Source organism: Ranitomeya variabilis, chromosome 5 (genome assembly GCF_051348905.1).
Source record: "Ranitomeya variabilis isolate aRanVar5 chromosome 5, aRanVar5.hap1, whole genome shotgun sequence".
NCBI classification, from domain to species: domain Eukaryota; kingdom Metazoa; phylum Chordata; class Amphibia; order Anura; family Dendrobatidae; genus Ranitomeya; species Ranitomeya variabilis.
The window spans coordinates 415974651-415998038 of NC_135236.1; the positions used below are offsets into that span (position 1 = coordinate 415974651).

The 23388-nt window shown below is 47.4% G+C and overlaps 1 protein-coding gene across 1 annotated transcript in view; it reads right to left on the minus strand.

The window, feature by feature from the left end:
• Window positions 1–23388, minus strand: part of LEMD3 (LEM domain containing 3) — a 153178-nt gene that overhangs the window by 106493 nt on the left and 23297 nt on the right. The window contains exon 4 of the mRNA XM_077265196.1: window positions 8998–9065. Coding sequence (XP_077121311.1) covers window positions 8998–9065 — 68 coding nt within the window. The remainder of the gene's footprint in view (window positions 1–8997; window positions 9066–23388) is intronic.

The following is a 23388-nucleotide window of genomic DNA, read 5'->3' on the forward strand; positions in this document are numbered from 1 at the left end:
TCAGGGAGGACTTGGTCCGGTTGATAATCCAGCCGAGACGGGTCAGGGTGTCCAGAGAGACCTAGAGACTGAGCACAGTCTAGACGAGAGGACACCTTGATCAACAGATCGTCCAGGTAGGGGATAACGAGAATCCCCCTGGAACGAAGGAGGGCCATGACCGCCGCCCTGATTTTGGTGAAAACCCTGGGGGCCGACGATAAACCCAAAGGGAGAGCCGTGAATTGGTAGTGATTGTCTTCGATTGCGAATCGAAGGAATCTCTGATGCCGTACACAGATGGGGACATGAAGGTACGCATCTTGAATGTCGACCGAGCAGAGGAACTCCCCTGGTTCCATGGCGGCGATCACTGACCGCAGGGATTCCATCCTGAAGTGGCGAGGTCGGACGTGGCCGTTCAGAAGCTTCAAATCCAGGATAGGGCGGAGAGACCCGTCCTTCTTTGGGACTACAAAAAGGTTCGAGTACAACCCGGAAAAAACATTCGTCAGAAGGAACGGGAACTACAACTCCGGCGGCAACCAGAGACGCCACGGCTTGTAGCAAACCGGGTAAATGGGACGGTTGTTTTGGGGGGACGAGAGAGAGAGAAAGAAGCGATTTTCCGGGAGGGTAGAAAATTCGATCTTGTACCCGGAGGTAATAATCTCTCTGACCCAGGCATCGCTGATCACTGACAGCCAGGTGTCTTAGAAGAGAAGAAGCCTGCCTCCCACCCTGGGAAGACTCCCAGGTGGGGGCGACCCGTCACTTAGAACGGTATCTGTTGGAACGAGGTCCGGACTGCCTGGGGGGGTGGAGCCCTGGACCTCCACATGGGAGCTGGCTTGTAAGAGGGTTTTCTGCGTTCGCCCGTGGTAGTGGGGCGCTCTTGTTGCGATGAGGAATCTGAGGCTGCAAGCGGCCGAAAGGGACGAAGTGTCCGAGGACCCTTTGAGTTAAAGAAGCGTTTTGGCTTGGACTGGGGGAGAGAGGTACTCTTGCCACCAGTCACGTCAGAGATAATTTGATCCAGACGAGCACCAAAAAGTCTGGAACCTTGAGATGCTAAGTTGGTGAGAGACTTTTTGGAGGTAGCATCTGCATTCCATGCTTTCAGCCAAATAATGCGGCGAATAGCGACAATGTTGCTGCTTGCCCTGGCCGAACAGGCTGCTGCATCTAGGGAGGCAGTGAGAAGGTATTTTCCTGCGTGGTTAATCTGGTCTGCGAGGTCAGCCAGCTCGGTAGGGGAGGCCGAAGCCAAAATCCCCGGCGGAGAATCTTGGCCCAGGCAGAGATGGCCTTAGCCAACCAGGTGGAAGCGAAGCTGGGACAGAGGGAAGCACCCGCTGCCTCGAAAGCTGACTTGGCCAGTGCCTCAATCTGTCTGTCCGATGCGTCCTTAAGCGACGCGCCATCCGGTAAGGAGAGAACAGTCTTGGAAGAAAGACGGGAGATCAGCGGATCGACCTTGTGAGACTCAGCCCACTTAGAAAGAAGGTCGGCGCTAAAGGGATAGAGCACGTCCAGATGTTTTCTACCCGAAAAACGCTTTTCAGGATGTTCCCAATGTTTAGACAGGGTAGACTCAAACTCATCATGGGTAGGAAAGGAGCGAGAGGGACGCTTCACCCGCTTAAAAGAGACAGAGGAATCCTGGGGAGAAGCCTCGTCTTGTTTTAGTTTGAGGGTTTGCGAGAAAGCCGAAATAAGACTATCTACGACAGCCTGCATGCTAGAAGTCTGGTCTGAATCAGAACCGGACTGGGAATCCACATCAGACCCAATGTCCTCCTCCGAAGAGGGGAATTGGGAGGAGGAGAGCAGTTTGAGCGCTGCGGAGGGACCCAGAGAACTAGACGAAGAGCCAGAAAGAGTCCTCTTTCTAGAGCGGCTGGCTGATTTGTCTCCCTGAGGTTCAGGGTCAGGTGCGACCGACTCGCCATGGGGGACGGTCGGAGCACTGGTGGCTGAAGGCAGCTGTGGAAGACGTTCAAGCGCCTGGACCAGGGATTGAGATACCTTAGTCAAATCAGAGACCGACTGCGAGTTAGCAACGGCCCACTCAGGGGGAGGGGGGAGCACCCCCATCCCAAGATCCGGAAGATTCCTGCGGGGCAGACATGGCAGGAGGACTGCAGGACTGGCAGAGAGGCGACGATTGGCCTACTGACCACTTTATCTTACAACGAGCACAGGAAGGGAGGCTCCAGAAGAGTTGGACATAAGGAGATTCTGCAGCGCTATACTACAAAAAAGACTAAGGGGCCTACAGTGGTATGGATAATACCGAGGGAGGGGCCAATATAGCGTCGCAATCCTACCGCACCACAGAGCAGAGTTATCTGTGTCCCCCAACGCACGATTCTCCTGTGCACGGAGCTGCAGAGACAGGAAGTGCCAGTGGTGAAGGGGCGGAGCTGTGCAGTGAGGATAAGCCAAGGCTCCTGATAGGGCCGCGCCAAAAGGGAAGGGCGTGCCCGAGATGTAAGCCATCCTGAGTGGAGGAGGAAAAGCGCAGAAAAAGTGCGCCCGAGGAGGGGGCGTGGCCGGCCGCAGCGGTGAAAACTAAAGTAAAAAAGCCGGGACTTTGTGTCAGGGGGAGAGCGCTGCACATCTAGTCAGGGGAGGAGAGCGTCGTGGCCGAATACTGCTGTGGTAAAGCGGCTGCCGCTGAAGCGCTTGGTACCTGCATGTCCGGTTCCACAAGTCGAGTGGGGAGAGAGAATCGTCCAGGGGCCCGTTGAGAGAGGGGTCGCTGGATACGGAATCCTTCGTCCAGAAGACGGCCTCGACCCCAAAGACAAGGGGGAGGGTCACCGCTGGTGACCACCGTCTTGCTCTCAGCCCACTCCGAGGAGAGGGGTGAGGGGGACTGTTTGGCAAGGACCGCCACCATAAAGACCCTGGAGCACCTGGGAGGGTGACAGGGGATAATGTCCTGCTGGCGGTCTGAGAGCTGCGATGCGGACAACACCACACTGCTCGCTCAGCCGCCCTCCTGGGGAGGCAGGGTGGGAGATTGCACCCTGAATCCCTGAATCTGAAAAAGAAAGCCAAATCGTTAATAAAAACAACAAAACCTGTAAAGGAATTCAAGGTTAGCAGCGGATCTGAAGATCCAGGTCCGCCTCCTACAGACACTAAGCACAAACTGAGGTACTTGGTGCCTGTCGGTGGGTGTACACTGAGAGGAAGGAGCTACGCCTTTTCCTTTTTTTGCATAGTGTCAGCCTCCTAGCAGCAGCAGCATACACCCATGGTTGTCCTGTGTCCCCCAATGAAGCGATAAAGAAAGTGGATACTATGAAGGATGACGAGCCGTATGATGGGGGACCGCATTAAAATATTGAGTTAGAATGTAAGAGGCCTAGCGGATAAAACTTGGCGGGCGGCAAGTCTGCAGTATGTTCGTCAACAGAGGGTCTCAATGATATGCCTGCTGGAGACACATTTAGTGCGGGAAAAGGTGGATGTATTGAACAGGCGCTGGATACAGAGGGCATACCATTCTACCTTCTCTACGTACTCTAAGGGTGTGTTGGTGCCTGTGGGAGTGCAGTATGAAGAGGTGATGGTACAGGAGGATGTGGATGGTCAGTATGTGGTGGTGCAATGCAAAATAAATGGAGTGTTGATATGTATAGCGGCAATGTATATTCCACCTCCATACTCAAGTAAGAAAATTAGAGAGGTGCTGGAGAGGGTGGAACGCTGGGGCCCGATACCATTTCTAATTATTGGGGATCTTAATATACATGATGACTTTTGGGATAAAAATAAAAACTCCCAGAATAGGACAGTGGGACACATTACTACGTTTTGGACTTATATTCGTGAAGTGGGTATGACTGATCTATGGAGAGTTAGGCATGTTGGGGAAAGGGGGTATTCATGTTATTCACCGGCTCATGGTACTCTATCCAGAATTGATTTGGCACTGGGCAACCGTCTGTTGGACACGATGGTAGGGGATGTGAGATTTGCCTAGGGCCCTCTCGGACCATAGTCCAATTGAGGTGGAGTTTCGGCCGATGGGGACAGGGGCCGTGAACAGGAGAGAGTGGAAGATTCACCCTAACTGGCGGCACAGTATAGATCTAGATAAGATTAAACGGGAGTTGGTGGAATTTTTTGAGCTGAATGATGGGAGTGTAGATACTCTTACTGTATGGGAAGCCATGAAGGCGTACTTAAGAGGGCTGTTTAGAGACATTAGTAGATGTAAGCGGAAGTCGAGAGAGGCAGAGAAGGCAGCGATTGATGGGTTGAGGGCAGCGGAGGATGAGATAGTGACACTGGGTACTCTGGAAGCTGGGAAGAGATTAAAGGCAGCTCAAAGTCATCTGGAAGAAATTTTGCTGGGTAAAGCTGAAAGGAAGCGGGAATTCATGAAACTGGCTTATTATCAGGATGGTGAAACTGTAGGTCACATGCTGTTGCTGGTGGCTTCTGCACAGAGAAGTACTTCGTTTGTCCATTCTCTGGTTTCCGGAAGTGGTACGAGTGTCTGAGACTCCAGAGATTTTGGAGGTTTTTGCGGATTTTTACGAGGACCTATATTCCTCTCAGGAGGATGGGACGGTGGGAGACACAGTGGCGTTCCTTGAGGGACTGGAGCTCCCGAGGTTGAGTGATACAGATAGAGAGGGCTTGGAGGCTCCTATCACGGAGGAGGAACTGGGTAGGGCATTACAGTCTATGGCTAATGGGAAGGCGCCTGGAGTAGATGGGTTTCCTGCTGAGATCTATAAACACATGGGGGAGGTGCTAATTTCCAGATTAAAGGCGATCCTAGAGGAGGCTAAGGGTACCGTCACACATTGAAATTTCCATCGCTACGACGTTACGATTCGTGACGTTCTAGCGATATCGTTACGATATCGCTGTGTCTGACACGCTACTGCGATCAGACACCCTGCTGAGAATCGTACGTCGTAGCAGATCGTTTGGAACTTTCTTTCGTCGCTTGATCACCCGCTGACATCGCTGGATCGTTGTGTGTGACAGCGATCCAGCGATGTCTTCGCTTGTAACCAGGGTAAACATCGGGTAACTAAGCGCAGGGCCGCGCTTAGTAACCCGATGTTTACCCTGGTTACAAGCGTAAACGTAAAAAAACAAACCGTACATACTCACCCGTCGGTGTCCTTCAGGTCCCTTGCCGTCTGCTTCCTGCTCTGAGTGCCGGCCGGAAAGTGAGAGCAGAGCGCAGCGGTGCTGCGCTCTGCTCTCACTGTACGGCTGCACTCAGAGCAGGAAGCAGACGGCAAGGGACCTGAAGGACACCGACGGGTGAGTATGTACGGTTTGTTTTTTTACGTTTACGCTGGTAACCAGGGTAAACATCGGGTTACTAAGCGCGGCCCTGCGCTTAGTTACCCGATGTTTACCCTGGTTACCCGGGGACTTCGGCATCGCTCCAGCGCCGTGATTGCAACGTGTGACCGCAGTCTACGACGCTGGAGCGATGATCATACGACGCTGCGACGTCACGAATCGTGCCGTCGCAGCGATGAAAATTTCAATGTGTGACGGTACCCTAAGACTAGGGAGTGTCTGCCTACATCCATGAGAGAGGCCATAATAGCGGGGATTCCTAAGGAGGGGAAAGACTTAGGGCAACCTGAGTCATATCAGCCAATCTCCTTGCTCACTATAGATGTCAAGATTCTGGCTAAGGTGTTGGCGATGAGGTTGACGAGTGTAATCTCCAGCCTGGTGCACCTAGACCAATCTGGCTTTATGCCTGATAGCCTCTGTAGGTTGACCGCCGTGGATCTATTTATGAATCTGCAGCTTAGGTCTGATAACTGTGGCCAGAGAGTTATTGCATCTTTAGATGCCCATAAGGCGTTTGACAGTGTGGAATGGGGATATCTCTGGAAGGTGTTGCAATATATGGGGTTTGGCTCGCGGTTTGTGTCCTGGATTGAGCTGCTGTATTCGCAGCCGATGGCCAGAGTCTGGGTGAATGGGGAGTTATCACGGACTATACAATTAGCTAGAGGGACAAGGCAGGGATGTCCGCTCTCTCCTCTCGTTTGCTCTGGCCGTGGAGCCACTGGCTGCTAAACTTTGACAGTCTGACGAGGTGTCTGGGTTTAAATATGGGATGATTGAAGAGAGGGTGGCATTGTATGCGGACGATATTCTACTGTTTCTAGCTGACCCGGTTGCTTCCTTGGGGGGGGGGGGGGGGGTGTTTGGGATTATTGAAAGATTTGGCTCACTGTCAGGACTGACGATAAACTGGAGTAAGTCTATTTTGTTTAAAGTGGACGACGTAGGGGAGGAGGGGAGTGAGCCGCTGGAGGATGGGCGACTGAAGGTGGTAAGTCAATTTAAATATCTTGGGAGAATTCCTCCAATATGTGAAGCAGGGCCTGAAACTGGAAAAGGGGCTTTATCAGAAAAGAGGGAAAATTGAAATGTTCGATAAGCTGTGGTCTCTGTGGCTTGCCATGGGATAGGTTTGTTATAGAGACCAGGTGAATCAAGACCCCGAAATGGTGAAAACAACACGTGGCCTATGGTCTTACCTGAGGGGATAGTCATCCTATAGATTTGAGTGTGGAGCTATTAAACAAGGTGGGCTGTCTTATTGGGGGGGGGGGGGGGGGGGGCAACTTTGTACTGAAAACAAGAATGTAACATGTCAATTGTAATGTTATTCTTAATAAAAATTTGAGTTAAAAAAAAAACATAAAATAACGATGGCCACTCATTTTTCTTTACTTAAAATTTGTATTATGGCAAGAAAAAAGCAGCTAACAGTCTATTCAGTAGGACTATCAGCTGTGTATCCACCAGACTTCTGCACAACACAACTGATGGTCCCAACCCCATTTATAAAGCAAGAAATCCCACTTATTAAACCTTACAGGGCACACCTGGGAAGTGAAAACTATTCCCAGTGACTACCTCTCGAAGTTCATCAAGAGAGTGCCAAGAGTGTGCAAAGGAGTCAAAGGAAAAGGTGGCTACTTTGAAGAACCTAGAATATAAGATATAATTTCAGTTTCACACTAAGTATATAATTCCACATGTGTTAATTCATAGTTTTGATGCCTTCAGTGTGAAAGTACAAATTTCATAGTCATGAAAATACAGAAAAATCTTTAAATGAAGAAATGTACAGTACAGACCAAAAGTTTGGACACACCTTCTCATTACAGTTATGCCACTTTGCATTAATTCCTGAAAATCATCTTAAGAGTTAAACTACCTGAAAGCAATTTTGAACACATTGAGGGGTGCAGTTTTTAAAATTGTATCACTTTTGGTGGTTTCCGATAAAAGGACCCCCAAAGTCACTTCAAAACTGAATAGGTCCCTAAAAAATGTGTTTTGTAAATTCCCTTGAAAAAAAAAAAAAAAAGAAATTACTGCTACATTGTTAAACCTTCTAAAATACTAATAAAATAAGACATTTTACAAATGGTGCTGATGTAAAGCAAACATGAGAGAAATTTTATTTAGTAAAGGGAATCTGTCACCCCATTTTAGACCTATAAGCTAAGGCAGCCGCCATCAGGGCTTATCTACAGCATTCTGTAATGGGACCTGTAAAGCAACGTCATGGGATCAGCGTTTGGCCGCATATTAGCGGCATGTATGCCCTAGGTAATACTTCCCATGTATGCAATTAGTTTGACTAAGTTACAAGTGGAGGGGTGGGGGGAGGGGGTCACATGGTGTTCCCATCTTAATACTTAAATGAACTGGATTGTTTTTCACTGCCACATCATTTTTGAGTAACAGCAATGTGGGCAGTGGATACTTGGACTTGATTCCCCTGATGACCTGAGAGGAGAAATGCTATACTATCTGACAGCTGTCATTTTCAGGTATCCATTGTGAAGTACTGGTCAATGCTTTTTCACACCTATATGCAATGTCGTTTTTGGGTCTATGTAAGGCTACGTTCACTTTTGTGTTGTGCGGCGCAGCGACGGCGACGCAACGCACAACGCATGCAAAACGCAGCTTTGTGTGATGCATGCGTCCTATTTTGGCATGATTTTCGGCGCAAAAAAAATGCAACATGCAGCGTCCTGTGCGCCCTGACACTTGCGCCAAAAATGACGCATGCGCCACAAAACGCAAGACAACGCATGTCCATGCGCCCCCATGTTAAATATAGGGACGCATGACGCATGCGCCGCCGAACCTGCACCCGACGCAACGCAAATGTGAACGTAGCCTAAAGTATTGTTTCTGTTTTTTTGCTGTGTGATGTATATAGAAAGACCTATCGATCAATACTTTAGTCCACCAATGTGGCTGCATTACAGTTTTCCAATCCTTATTTAAGGAAGGCATTTTTGCTTTTATTCATTAATATATTAAAAGTTAAGCTATATCTATTCTCACCAAGCTACCATTACATTGATTTTGTATGGTCTGGTGATTTTCAATACATAATTGTTTGAGCGGTATGACCAGGTGGGGGCGGAGTGCTTCCTGACTGGTACTTCAGTAATGATCTATGCCATATAAAGATGGCTTGATAGATCACTTAAGCATTAAAAAATATATTTTAGGTCGAAACATTGAACTTTATGGCAGAATAAGTTTTGAATTTTCTTCACTATGACTGGATGCTGTCCAATTCATTTATGTGCTCACCCCAAGTGGGCTCCTTGGGACTTTTCTGACTGTGCGTTCATAGAAGGGCGATAGCACATCAAATGTCCAGAGTGGAGTGCTGTGTTTTTCTACTTATGTGCTGTAGAGTAGTTGAACAGGCGGGTCCTCGGCGGCTTCTCCCCACCCGCTGACCTAGAGTTACAAATCTCTGCCTACATGTGCATATAAGCAGACCTGTGAATCCAGGGACTTTGGGTGAGGAGAAAAACAAAAAACACAAAAATAGTCAGGGACTAATCGGTGGGGAGAATGCATTAGGATTTCTTTCATAATTAGAATGTGTCATTCACAAATGCCTCATAGTATACCATTTGTAACTAGACCATTTTTATCTGCAAGATCAGTGAAAACATAACTGACCTTTAAATAATCTGCTGCCTCTTGGACGGAAATATGTCTGTAGTCAGCATCTCCACATGTGAAGTCTCCTATAGCATTGCGATTAAAGAAAACAAAAAAAAAAAAAATGCATTAAAAGATTCTGCACGGCTTTAAGAGTAAAATATTCTTGCAACAGAAAAAAAAAAAAAAACCCTTTCACAAATCCACGGCCAGGTCAAAAGTTTTGTTTTTTGTGCACCCTTTAGCATTTTCCGATATTGTACGTTATTAGTATGTCCTAGTTTTCAAGATGCTCCCACAAATATATGCGTAGGTAGGTCCTGGTGATTGTGTGAGCTCAGGAATCTGGGCCCAGTACGATTAACCAGTGAGCTTGGCTGAAAGGGATTTGTCCAGGAATCTGACAATGCCATTCTCAACTGCTATATTCCTCTTCTAAAATACAACCTTTTAGTGCTACTCTACCAACATTTGAGCTGGGTGTCACGTGACGTGAGCTCCGGAGCAATCAGCACCTGCTAATAGGCCGCTTCTCTCTTGCTTCCTTCAGAGAAAAACATGGAAGTAGTGAGCGCTGCTGCTGCTCTGAATTTTTCTGGATGTATGTTAAATAAGACTTTCACACATCAGGTTTTCACCGTCAGACTCAATCCAGCAAATTTTCAAAAAAACGCATTCGGTTAATGTTGCCGCCGGATTTGTTTTTTCCCCATAGACTTGTATTAGTGCCGGATGTCCTTGCGTTTTGTCAGTTTTTCGCCGAATCCAGCAAATCTGTTTCCGGTTTATGGAAAAAAACGTCCATAGCAACGTTTTTTGCTTCCGGCTGTTTTCTAGAATGGAAGCCTATGGGAGCCGGAGCCGGAAAACGACGGATTCTGGCTTTTTAAACTGAGCATGCTCCAAATTTTTTTTATCCAATTATCTGGATATGCTAGTTCGATCTGTCAAAAAAAAAGATCCATTGCATCAGTTTTTCACAATCTGCACCGGATCTTTTTTTTCCACATTCGCCAGATTGTGCCTGATGCAAAAAACCTGATGTGCGAGAGTAGCCTAAGGGAAGCAACAACACACTTCTTCCAGATGTTAGTTACGTCTGAAAGCAGCAAGAGTGAAGCGGCCCATTAGTAGCCACTGAATGGCTGCAAGGCTCATGTAACAACGTCAGGTAAGCGCCGGCAGAGATATTAAAGCAATTTAAAGGGGTTGTCCAAGTAGTGACAACTTCTGATAACCAGACTCCTGCAGTAAAGGTACCGTCACACTCAGCAACTTTGCAAAGAGAACGACAACAATCCGTGACGTTGCAGCGTCCTGGATAGCGATCTCGTTGTGTTTGACACGCAGTAGCGATCTGGATCCCGCTGTGCCATCGCTGGTCGGAGCTAGGAGGCCAGAACTTTATTTCGTCGCCAGGTTGGCGTGTATCGTCATGTTTGACATCAAAAGCAACGAGCATAGGGGGCGTTGCAGCGTCTCCTTCTAGTCAGTCGGTACACTCCGGCTGTTTGACATGGAGCTAACAACCAGCGAGAGCGAGAAGTGAGTCGCCGTTACGTCACTGGATCGCTCCTGCATCGTTCTGGAGTTGCTGTGTTTGACGTCTCTACAGCGACCTAAACAGATATGCTCCAGCGATCTAGTTTAGGTCGGCTCGTTGTCTATATCGCCGTAGCATCGCTGAGTGTGACGGTACCTTTACACTCATCAACATGGTTAGACAGCCAAGGACAATGTATAGCAGTGACAAAATTAGAAGCATGTGGGGAAGAGCCCTTTATACAAACACCATCCTTGCACAACGCAATCACAGTATGCAGATAGGTTTGCTTTAATATGGAGGTTATAGAATGACCACCATCAGAAGGCTTTTGCTAAGTAAACTACACTGTCAGGTTGGAAGTGTTAGGTTGGTGTCACACTTGCGAGTACAATGAGAGTCTCGCATCACTTCCCGGCACTGCCGCCAGCAATCAGGACCGGAGTATGCAGCTGAATGTATTTCTTTGCAGCTGAACTCTCCAGTCCGAACTACTGGCAGCAGTGCCGGGAATTGATGCGAGAGACTAATTGCACTTGCAAGTGTGACACCGGCCTTAAACTGATTAAAATGATACCTGGGGTGAATAAATCCATCTTGTTCTTGTGTAATCAGTGTTAGACATTTTCAGTTAATGATTGCCTAAAGTCCTGCCCCGGACGATGGGCATGAGTCTTATCTGCTCGTGGCCAGAGAAACTAAGGGTATCGTCACACATTGAAATTTTCATCGCTGCGACGGCACGATTCGTGACGTCGCAGCGTCGTATGATCATCGCTCCAGCATCGTAGACTGTGGTCACACGTTGCAATCACGGCGCTGGAGCGATGCCGAAGTCCCCGGGTAACCAGGGTAAACATCGGGTAACTAAGCGCAGGGCCGCGCTTAGTAACCCGATGTTTACCCTGGTTACAAGCGTAAACGTAAAAAAACAAACCGTACATACTCACCCGTCGGTGTCCTTCAGGTCCCTTGCCGTCTGCTTCCTGCTCTGAGTGCAGCCGTACAGTGAGAGCAGAGCGCAGCACCGCTGCGCTCTGCTCTCACTTTCCGGCCGGCACTCAGAGCAGGAAGCAGACGGCAAGGGACCTGAAGGACACCGACGGGTGAGTATGTACGGTTTGTTTTTTTACGTTTACGCTTGTAACCAGGGTAAACATCGGGTTACTAAGCGCGGCCCTGCGCTTAGTTACCCGATGTTTACCCTGGTTACAAGCGAAGACATCGCTGGATCGCTGTCACACACAACGATCCAGCGATGTCAGCGGGTGATCAAGCGACGAAAGAAAGTTCCAAACGATCTGCTACGACGTACGATTCTCAGCAGGGTGTCTGATCGCAGTAGCGTGTCAGACACAGCGATATCGTAACGATATCGCTAGAACGTCACGAATTGTAACGTCGTAGCGATGGAAATTTCAATGTGTGACGGTACCCTAAGGAAAGACCTGTGCACAGGTCGCCCCAAAGCACAAACAATGTCTCTCTGACGAGGGCAGGTCTTTCCTTGGTTTCTCTGGCTGAGAGAGCAGCAAGAAAACTGCCTACAGTCCCAACACGGAGCACAAGCATATCATTAACTGAAAACTACTAACCCTGATTACTTCTCCCCAGGTATCATTTTAATCAGTGTAATAGCAGCAACATGGCAATGTCTGTAGTTTACTTAGTAAAATCCTGACAGGTCACATTAAGCATAAGACATTTGGCATCACCACATCCAGAAAAACCTAATCATTAAAACTGTTAATTTTTAACCCTTGAAGTGAACTTCTACAAACACTTATTTCGCCATACAATTTGGAATAAAAGGTGATCAGAAAGTTATAAAAAAATAAAAAAAAAATTTAAAAAATGAAAAGCTATTCTTGAACTGTTTACATTTTCTCATTCTGCCTCCAAAAGATCACAATAAGGTTCAGTTCACATTTTTCCTTCACTCTAAAGTACTTACATCGGGGTTTCCATGTAAATCTTTGAAATAAGTGATTCAGGCAAAGCTTCCAACAAGACTGTCTATAATGAGGCTGATGGAGACACTTTGCACTCACTGTCTGGCCTAATATCTTGTGCAAGTCTTTTTAGGCATGCAGAAAAGTGCAGATTACCACAGTTTTGTGCATCTTTAAAAACAAACAAAAAAAACCAACACAAAACAACTGTTTGGGAAAAAAAAAAAAAAAAAAAAAAAAAAAAAAAGATTAACTGTGCCTGCCATTATCATGACTGGATCCCTGAGGGTTTTTACCCGATTCACATTTCAGAGATGTAGATGGAAATTTCTATGCAAGTGCTCAGCATTAAGCACAGGATAATTGTGGACCGAACCTTAAAACTGATCCCAACTGTTGGTTGAGTACACAAAATGCTACCAAGAAAAAGTTGCAACTTGACCTGAGTAAGGACTTATTCTTGTAGGTTCTGTTACCAGAAAGCGAGGGTTCCACCTTACTGGTGGTACAGGGGCTCTGGAAAAGACATGGCTCCTCCAAAATAATGTGGTATGGCGACAGGTCATGTGATTAATGGGAAGTATGCATCGCAGGGGGGGGCCCCCCCATGTGATGGAAGCCTGGGCGTGTTTTGCTCAGCAGATCTACTGCTGAGGGTTTTGTTTTACATTGGGAGGCTTCCAGGTGACTTGGAGAGATGGGTGGGTCCAGTCACCTACATACCCACCCAAAGGGGTGTGTCTGAACACCTAAAATGGTTGTGTATTTAAAGGGAACCTGTCACCACGTTTTTGGAAGATGGGATAAAAACCGGTTTTTACGTACCGGTAATAGGATTTTACAGAGTCCACGACAGCACCCACAACGAGAGAGGGGATCCGCCCACCTTCCGGACAGGAACCTACAGGTTAAAAAAGGGCGGCCCCCCCTCGCCCTCCAGTTTGTGTTCCAGAGTACAAGGGATACCGCCAATGAATCAGTACATGACAATATTATCTTAAACACTACTAAATACCACCACCTCTATAGAGTGATCTCTAAAGCACACCCTCAACAGAGTGCAGGAATAAGTAACTAATTACAGGGGGGGAATGTATGGGTGCTGTCGTGGACTCTGTAAAATCCTATTACCGGTACGTAAAAACCGGTTTTCCTATCGCCACGACAGCACCCACAACGAGAGACTTTCAAAGACTATTAACTGGGAGGGACCACAGCACTAAGCACTGAGCGGCCAAACTGTAAGGTGGAATTAGCAGATAGATCAAGGCGATAGTGCTTATAAAAGGTGGAAGGTGATGACCAAGTTGCCGCCTTACATATCATTTCAATGGGGACATCTGCCTTCTCCGCCCAGGATGATGCCATGGCCCGAGTGGAGTGCGCCCTGATGCCTTCAGGTGGTGTTACTCCCTTGGCAGAGTAGGCAAGACATATTGCTTCTCTAATCCATCTGGCGATAGAGCTTTTCGTGACACCAGAACCTTTTTTCCGATTCTGGAAAGAAATAAACAGAGCCCTACTCTGCCTCCAGCTTTGTGTCCTATCCAGGTATTCTAATATTACCCTCTTAACATCTAGTGTGTGATATTTTTTCTCCTCATCTGAACCCGGATTTTCATAGAAAGATGGTAAATAAATTTCCTGACTCCTATGGAATTTAGTTGCCACTTTTGGCAAGTACGCAGGATCAGGTTTTAAGACAATTTTATCTTGGAGAATTATCAAGTAGGGAGGATCTACTGACAAGGCATGAATATCACTGACCCTTCTGGCAGATGTTAACGCTAAGAGCAGGGCTGTTTTTAAAGTTAGATTTTTAATCGAAATAGATTCTAAGGGCTCAAAGGGGGGTTCAGTCAATGCCTCAAGCACCAAGTTGAGGTCCCAAGGAGGTACCCTGGCAATATGGATTGGGTTAGAACGCTGACATGCTTTAATAAATCTAGCCACCCATCTATTACCAGCTATGTCACTGTTGTACAGAGCTCCTAGGGCTGATACATGAACTCTTAGAGTGTTGACCGCTAGACCCAACTCCCAGCCCTTTTGAAGGAATTCTAAAATGGCTGAGATCGGAGCATTATTCCCCAATGGTTTTTGGTAGAACATAAGGAATCTTTTCCAAATCTTTGAATAGATTTTTGTTGTAACCTCCTTCCTGCTTTTTAACAAGGTATTTACTAAAGCTTCGGAGAACCCCCTCTCCCTCAGAAGCTCCCTCTCAAGTTCCACGCTGTTAAGTGAAGAGTCTCCAAATCTGGATGACGGAATGGACCTTGAGAGAGGAGATCTGGAACCACTGGTAATACCCAGGGATCGGTGACAGACATTGTTTTGAGGAGAGAGAACCAAGGCCTCCTGGGCCAGAAGGGGGCGATTAAGATTACTCTGGCTCCTTCCTCCCGGATCTTCCTGAGAACTATCGGAATTAGACACATAGGAGGGAATGCATACGCTAGTCGGAAGTTCCAACGGACACGAAGGGAGTCTACTATGAGAGGATGGTCTGCCCTGTGTAAGGATGCGAACCTCCTGGTTTTCTTGTTCTCCCTCGTAGCAAACAGATCTATTGTCGGTAATCCCCATAGATTGACTATCTGATTGAATATGTGGTGGTTTAGGGACCACTCTCCCTGACGAAGGGAATGGCGACTGAGGTAGTCTGCTTCTATATTGAGTTTCCCTTCTATGTGAACCGCTGTCAAAGATTGTAAGTGATCTTCGGCCAGAGACAATATCTGTGCTGCAGTGGTCATTAGGGAACGTGACCTTGTCCCTCCCTGATGATTGATGTAGGATACTACAGTCATATTGTCTGACTGTATTTGAACATGTGAACTCTCCAGGGAAGGTAGCAGGGAAAGAAGAGCCTGGTTGACTGCTGACAGCTCTCTTAGGTTTGAGGAGTTCTGGGACTCTAGACTTGACCAACGCCCTTGGGTTAGAATGTCTCCCATATGGGCTCCCCAACCGAACGGACTGGCATCTGTCGTGACTACGTTGTCCGGGGTGATGGTCCAGAGGACTCCTTTCGACAAATTTACTGGATTGAGCCACCATCTGAGATCGTGAAGAGTGGCAGGCGTTATACTGAACTTCTTGCTTAGAGCTCCGTGAAGATCTTTCTCTGCCTGAAGCACCTCGTACTGAAGCATTCGGGTGTGAGATTGAGCCCATCTCACCGCCGATATGCATGCCGTCAAAGAACCTAGAAGAGACATTGCGTCTCTTAAACTTAAGCTTGGAGCTTTCCTTACGGCCTTGATCTTTTGAATGATCCTTTGTTTCTTTTCTTCTGGTAGGAAGGATGCCTGCTTTTCCGAGTCTAAAAGAACTCCCAAGAATGATTGATGTCTTGTTGGTTCTAGTCTTGACTTTTTCCAGTTGATTATCCACCCGAGACCCTGTAGGGATGATATTATGGCATTTACCCTAGATGTACACTGAGCGATCGAATTTCCAATTATTAAAAAATCGTCTAGATAGGGCACCACCAGGGTTTCTCTTTCCCTGATATGGGCCATTGCTTCTGACACAATCTTTGTAAAAATTCTAGGAGCCATGGATAGGCCAAAGGGCATTGCTAAGAACTGGAAATGCTTAATCTGATGGTTTACCCATACAGCCATCCTGAGGAATTGCCGATGATCCCGGTGAACTGGAAGATGGTAATACGCATCTTTTAGATCCAACACTGACATGTAGCACCTAGGAAACAAAAGCTTAGTTGTTGATCTGATGGATTCCATTTTAAAGGCGCGGTACTGAAGATATTCATTCAATCTGCGTAAATTTATAATGGTCCTAAAGGACCCATCAGGCTTAGAGATTAAGAACAGCGGAGAATAAAAGCCAGTCTTCTCCTGATCTCTTGGTACTTCTTCAATGACTCGCTTTGTCAGTAATTGTTGAATCTCTAACTCTAAGGCCTGTTGTTGGGCCAGAGTGTCTAGTGATGTTACAATAAAACGATCTGGGGGAGTCTTCAAAAATTCTAATCTCAAGCCTGCCCCGACTACCCCCATTATCCAGGCACTAGATGTTATCTTCTGCCACTCTGCTGAGAAGAACTTTAATCTTCCACCTACTGGCAGACCTGCTCTATCTGCGTCTCCGTCTTGAGAAAGATGAAGGGTTTTTATAGTATCCACCTTTCTTTTTCTGATCCGACGACTCCCAGTCACGATTATATCCCTGCTGGTCTGACTGGAACTTCCTGAAGGGCATGCGTCTCCGGAAGGCGTTCCTAAAAGTGGGATTAAATGCTTTAGGAAATCCCTTCTTTCTATCTTCCGCCTTTGCAAGTATGTCATCCAGCACCGAGCCGAACAGGTACTCACACCTACACGGAATAGAGCACAACTTGGCTTTAGCCTGGGCATCTCCCTTCCAAGACTTTAGCCAAAGCGCCCTTCGGGCTGCGTTTGAGAGCCCCGCCGATCTCGCAGCTAATTTCAGGGAGTCGATTGAGGCATCTGCAAGGTAAGCCGCTCCTTCTCTGACCTGAGACAGGGAGTTCAACAACTTATCCCTAGGTGTTTTTGATTTAAGTTGTTCTTCTAGCTGCGTCACCCAGACCATGATTGACCTTGCCGTACAGGTGCCTGCGATTGCAGGTTTAAAGGCTCCTGATGATGCTTCCCACACTTTTTTAAGAAGCATGTCAGCCTTTCTATCTGAGGGATCCTTAAGGAGTCCCACATCTTCTAATGGTAGTGAGGCAGTTTTTGAAGTAGAGGCTACTGCCGCATCCACTTTCGGGATTTTTACCCACTGAGACAAGGTGTCATCTTCAAAGGGATACCTCCTTTTTGCAGCCGAAGGTAAGAACCCCTTATCCAGTTTGTCCCATTCCCGTCTGACTAAATCTTTAATGGTCTCAACCACGGGGAAGGCTTTACGATTCCTCTGGTTTAGTCCTGCAAACATGATCTCCTGGGTGGTTTTTGGCTCTTTGCTCTCTGCCACCCCCATCGTTGTACGGACTGCTTTAATTAAAGCGTCCATATTTTCTGTGGAGAAACAAGGTCTTCCTTCCTCGTCCGAGGAGGCCGATGATGAGGTGTCCGAGCACTCGCCCTCTTGTAATGAAGGGCTGGAATCAGATATCACCTCCATGCTAATTTTTTCATGCCGCTTGGTTTTAAGGGATGATTTTATTTCCTCCCTAATTACTTCCCTTAAATCTGATACACGGAGGGGAGCTTCTTCCTCTAACGTGCGGCATATACACAACTGACATAGCTTTTTTAGATAGGTGTCAGGTAGTGGCTCCGTGCATAGCGCACATTGCTTATGTTTGGATTTTGAGGTCTTTTTTCCCTATAAGAAAACATAATACAGGGGACAATCTGTATCAGTCAATGGTTCAATATAAAAACTCACCACTGCTGATGAAACAATAAAGTACCGGTTTTTGAGGGGGTGAGATGCGACGTGACGTGCCAGGGTCCTGCTGCCCGCGTGCCACATCTCCTGCGTGAGATCTGCTGCTGCTCCTTTGCTCACCTAACGGTCGGTGTTCGGCGTCTCCTGTAGAAGACATGCTGCCGCACACTACTCACCAAGCGCTGCCTTCTTTTCAAAGGTCCCGCGCTCTTCCTCCCGGCCTCCTCCGGAAGTCGTTCATCTACTTCCGGGTCACAAGCGCCGACATCTTTCCAGCGTCCTGCGCGCGTGGTCGACCCGGGGCGGCGTGCCTTCCCCCGGGAACGCCACTACGACCGCTCTCTCCACCGAGCCGGTCCCTGCCAGACGAGGGGGGAGGCTGAACACAGAACCTCCCCCGACGCTGCTTCCAGGCCCCCGACTCTGCCGTTCTCACCCGGACACCGCACAGAGGCTTGGCGGACCTGGGTAAGCTGACCTGTAGGCTCCCGCCGTCCGGACAGGAACCCAAACTGGAGGGCGAGGGGGGGCCGCCCTTTTTTAACCTGTAGGTTCCTGTCCGGAAGGTGGGCGGATCCCCTCTCTCGTTGTGGGTGCTGTCGTGGCGATAGGAAAATAGCGTTAAATAGGGGCAGAGGTGGGCGTTACATTAGTGTGTTTGTTATGCGTTTATTACCCACCTAAGTTGCCGAAATACCTTTGCAAAGTCTCCGTTTTCGCCTGTCAATCAGGCTGGTCTGGTCAAAAGGGCGTTGTCTTCCCCCAGATTTTGCGTAGTTTTCCGTTGGTGGCGTAGTGGTGTGCGCATGCCCAAGGTCCCGAATCCTCTGCCAGGGGATTTAAAAGAGCGGGCTGTTCGTTATTTCATTGGTGATCGGTGGGCGCGGCCATCTTCCTTTGGCCGCGCGTGCGCAGAAGCGGCGCTCTGCTGGCCGCGGCTTCAGGAAAATGGCCGCCGCGATATCCATCTGCGCACGCGCGGCATCCCGCGGCCATTTTCCTGAAGCCGCGGCCAGCAGAGCACCGCTTCTGCGCACGCGCGGCCAAAGGAAGATGGCCGCGCCCACCGATCACCAATGAAATAACGAACAGCCCGCTCTTTTAAATCCCCTGGCAGAGGATTCGGGACCTTGGGCATGCGCACACCACTACGCCACCAACGGAAAACTACGCAAAATCTGGGGGAAGACAACGCCCTTTTGACCAGACCAGCCTGATTGACAGGCGAAAACGGAGACTTTGCAAAGGTATTTCGGCAACTTAGGTGGGTAATAAACGCATAACAAACACACTAATGTAACGCCCACCTCTGCCCCTATTTAACGCTATTTTTATCCCATCTTCCAAAAACGTGGTGACAGGTTCCCTTTAAGGATCTGCGGTGGTCACGATCACCTGTCTAGCCATGTGATCGATCCCTGGATGTGGTTACAACAATGTAATGGAGGTGTGTTTGGCAGTCTGCCAGTGTGGACAGATTTCCGTGTGTCCAGGCTGGACATTATAGAGTGGTCTGTGTCTTGAGAGGGAGAAGCCTTTCTGTGTCCATGGCTTCAGATAGAGCCTGAGTACACAGGCTGTGCAATATCCAGGACCCACAGGCCTGAGAGAGCAAAGCTCTGCTATGGACATTGATACTGTATCGGCCTGATGTAAACCCTATTGATGAGCGAGTGTACTCGTTGCTCGGGTTTTCCAGAGCATGCTCAGGCGTCCTCCGAGTATTTATGACTGCTCGGAGATTTAGTTTTCATCACGGCAGCTGAATGATTTACAGCTACTAGCCTGCTTGATTACATGTGGGGATTCTCTAGCAACCAGGCAACCCCCACATGTACTCAGCCTGGCTAGTAGCTGTAAATCATTCAGCTGAGGTGATGAAAACAATCTCCGAGCAGTCAAATACTCGGAGATCACCTGAGCGTGCTCGGGAAGGGAAAACCTGAGCAACGAGTACACTCGCTCATCACTGGTAAAGACTGTTTACCTTTTTGTTGCCGACTTGATTGTTTATGGAGCAAATAAACCCACATGGACGTTGAAGAGAATGTACCAGTTTCCTCCTACGCACCTGAGTGAGTACAATCCTTACAATAAATATAGCAAAATTTGCACTCCCAAATCTAAAATGTCCCCCCTCCCTTCTAAGCCCCACAGTGTGCATCCACGTTTGGCTAACTGTAGCGAGGAGAACCCCCTTAATTTACAGGTGCACGTATTGGGCAGTCTTTACTCTGCAAGGTCCATTGTACTTGTTTAAGGAACCACCCATGGCATCAAAATTGTCACTACACCCATAGATTAATTCCCAGAGTGGTGCGGTTTCCAAAATGGGGTCACGTGAGGGAGTTTCTGCTGTTCACTTTTTTAATTAAATACAGTCATATTGACCAAAACTCACCACATTACAATGTGTAAAAAAAAAATTCAGAATCACTTGATATGTAGAGGCGTTTCAGATTTATTACCATACTAGCTAAAGAGCCTGGAGTTGCCCAGGCATAGTAACTAACTGTGGTTAATTATAGCACCTCACTTCTCATTCACCCCCCCCCCCCCTCATCTTTTTTCGCCTCAGTATATACCTGCATGTCATCTCCCCCTGTATATAGTATATACCTGTATATCATCTCCTGTATATAGTATATATACACATATATGTCTGTGTGTCATCTCCTGTATATAGTATATACCTGTGTGTCATCTCCTCCTGTATTCAACTCCGTTCACACATTATTTGGTCAGTGTTTTTACCTCAGTATTTGTAAGCTAAAACTTGGAGTAAAACATCAGAGGAAAAGTATAATAGAAACACGTCACCACTTCTCTATTTCTCCCACACGTGGTTTTGGCTAATAAATACTGAGGTAAAATACTGACCAAATACTGAATGTGTGCATGTGGCCTTATACACAGCTTCCACCTGCAGCACCTCACTCTACCCTATACACAGCCTCATACTGCAGCAGCTCCTCACTTCTCTCATTTTCCCCCTCATCTTTATCCACGAGGCTCCTCCCTTTCCATTGACGTCATGTCTCACAGGAGCAACTCCATTCTATATGACCGAGCTAGGTGTGTCCTGTGCCTATGAGTGGGCGGGGCTCGAATATACACATATACACACCCCTTTATATATTAAAGTGACACTGGTCAGAATTGAAAAGTTTTCTTTCCAGGAAGGTAAATATGCTTTGGCAGTAAGGGGTTAAACAAATTCTAATGTAATTTATCAGAGTAGAGTACAGGATATTTGTGCAACTATGTAAAATGTTATGTGCCCCAAAATGTTACCAATAAAAGCTGCAATACAGTCCAAGACACCACTTAGGTCTCTAAATGAAAAATATGTTTCTATGTAGCGAGGAAAGCCCACTTAATTTACAGAGTGCATATCAGAAGAATGAGCTGGGAACAATTTGCCATTTTCACTCTGCAAAATTAACTGCATGCTTCAAAAAAACAAAACCCTGGAATCAAAATAGTTATTACTGATGAAATCCCCCCAAAAAAAAAAAATCACTGTAGAGCCACCGCACTGTACCAAAACAGTTTCTGGCCACATATGGGGTATAAGCATACTCAGGAGGAAACAGACCACAATTTATGCAATTTTTCACATTACTTTTTTTTTTTTTAAGTTAAAATTTGGGTAATAGAGCAACTTTTTATGCACTAAAGTACCGTAATTTTCAGACTAAGACGCAACGGACCATAAGACGCGCCACCCCAAATTTTGGGGTGGAAACTAGAAAAGATTTTTTTAAGATTGGGTCCGTCTTCTTGTCAAAATTTAAGGTATCTTACCTGAGGGCCGGCGGTGGTAGAGCGGGGTCACAGGAGGCATGGTCCCTTCCTCAGGAAGCCAGAGGCGGAAGCAGAAGTGGGGCACTGCTGCAGTCCCAGGGTGTGATGCTGCGGGACCAGTGTCGGAGGTGAGGCAGAGCATGGAGCAGGGTCCAAATGTGGTGACGTCGTGGCCTGGAGTCCACAGCGAGCAGAGCTGAGTGCATCACTGGTTTCTCGGCAGCCATCTTCACGAGGCGGCGCGTGTGCAGACAGATCTCGGCGGCCCTTGGCTTCAGGGAAATTGGTGCCACGATATCAATCTGCACGCGCAGCCTCCGGCGGCCATTTTCCCTGAAGCAGAGGGCAGCCGAGATCTCAATCTGCACACGTGTTAGGCTACTTTCACACTAGCGTCGGGAACAACCCGTCGCTGTGCGTCGGGCCGAGGTTCCCGACGCTAGCGTGGTCTCCGCCGCACAACGGGGGCAGCGGATGCATTTTTCCCACGCATCCGCTGCCCCATTGTGAGGTGCGGGGAAGTGCGGGGAGGTGGGGGCGGAGTTCCGACCGCGCATGCGCGGTCGGAAAAAGCGGACCGTCGGGAGCAAAAAACGTTACATGTAACGTTTTTTTCTCCCGACGGTCCGCTACCACACGCCCAAGCGTCGCAAAACGGACGCAACGTTTGGCAATGCGTCGCAAATGCATCGCTAATGTTAGTCTATGACGAAAAAACGTATCCAGCAAGAACTTTTGCTGGATGCGTATTTTCGGCAAAACGACGCATTTGCGACGTATTGCAGTTAACGCTAGTGTGAAAGTAGCCTTACCCCCAGCGGCCCACGACTTCAGGAAGATGGCCACATGGAAACCAACGAATTACTCTGCACCGTCGACACCAAGCTTCAGCATCACCACACCTCTGCCGCCACTGGTTCCGCTGCTACACCACTGCCACAACCCCTCGGTAAGCCTGTGTTTGGACTATAAGACACCCTCCCACCCCAAATTTTTTGGGGAAAAAGTGCGTCTTACAGTCTGAAAAATATGGTAATTTTTATGGCCCAATATTCTAAAATTCCGATAATCACCTGTGGGTTAGAAATGCTCATGACACCACTAGATGTGTTCCTTGAGAGGTAGTTTAAGAAAAAAAAAAAAAAAAAAAAATGGGGTCAAGTGTGTGATTGGGGCTCTGTTATTCTCACGTATCAGGGGCTTTTCTAATGCAACACAGTTTCCAGCAAAAATTGTGTTCACAATCAAATAAGGCTCTGAGTCACATCGTGTGCCCAGACTGTTTCCAACAACTTGTGGGGTATCAAAGTACTTAAAACTTGCACAAGTTGTAGAGTTTATTTTCACCTTTTATCAGTGTGAAAAAAGCCAAATTGGAGTGAAAAGCAATTTTTTCTAAAAACAATTTTTCATTTTTACCCTCCATGTCGCATACAAATTTCAGTGAGGCACATGAAGGGTTGGACTTTCAGAATTATATTTTGAGTACTTTTAGGGGTGCAATTTTTAAAATGGGATTGTTTGAGGGGTTTGTGTCAGAAAACTCATCAGCAGTTTAAAAAAAAATTAAAACTGCAGAAAAGGAGACAAAAGGTATATTTTAATAATTGGAACCTGTCACTTCGGCAAAAAAAAAGTAATTTACTTGAAGATATAGGGTTAATCTGCACGTTAATAGGTGGCTTTAGTGAGAAAATTTATTTTTCCTCCCAGGAT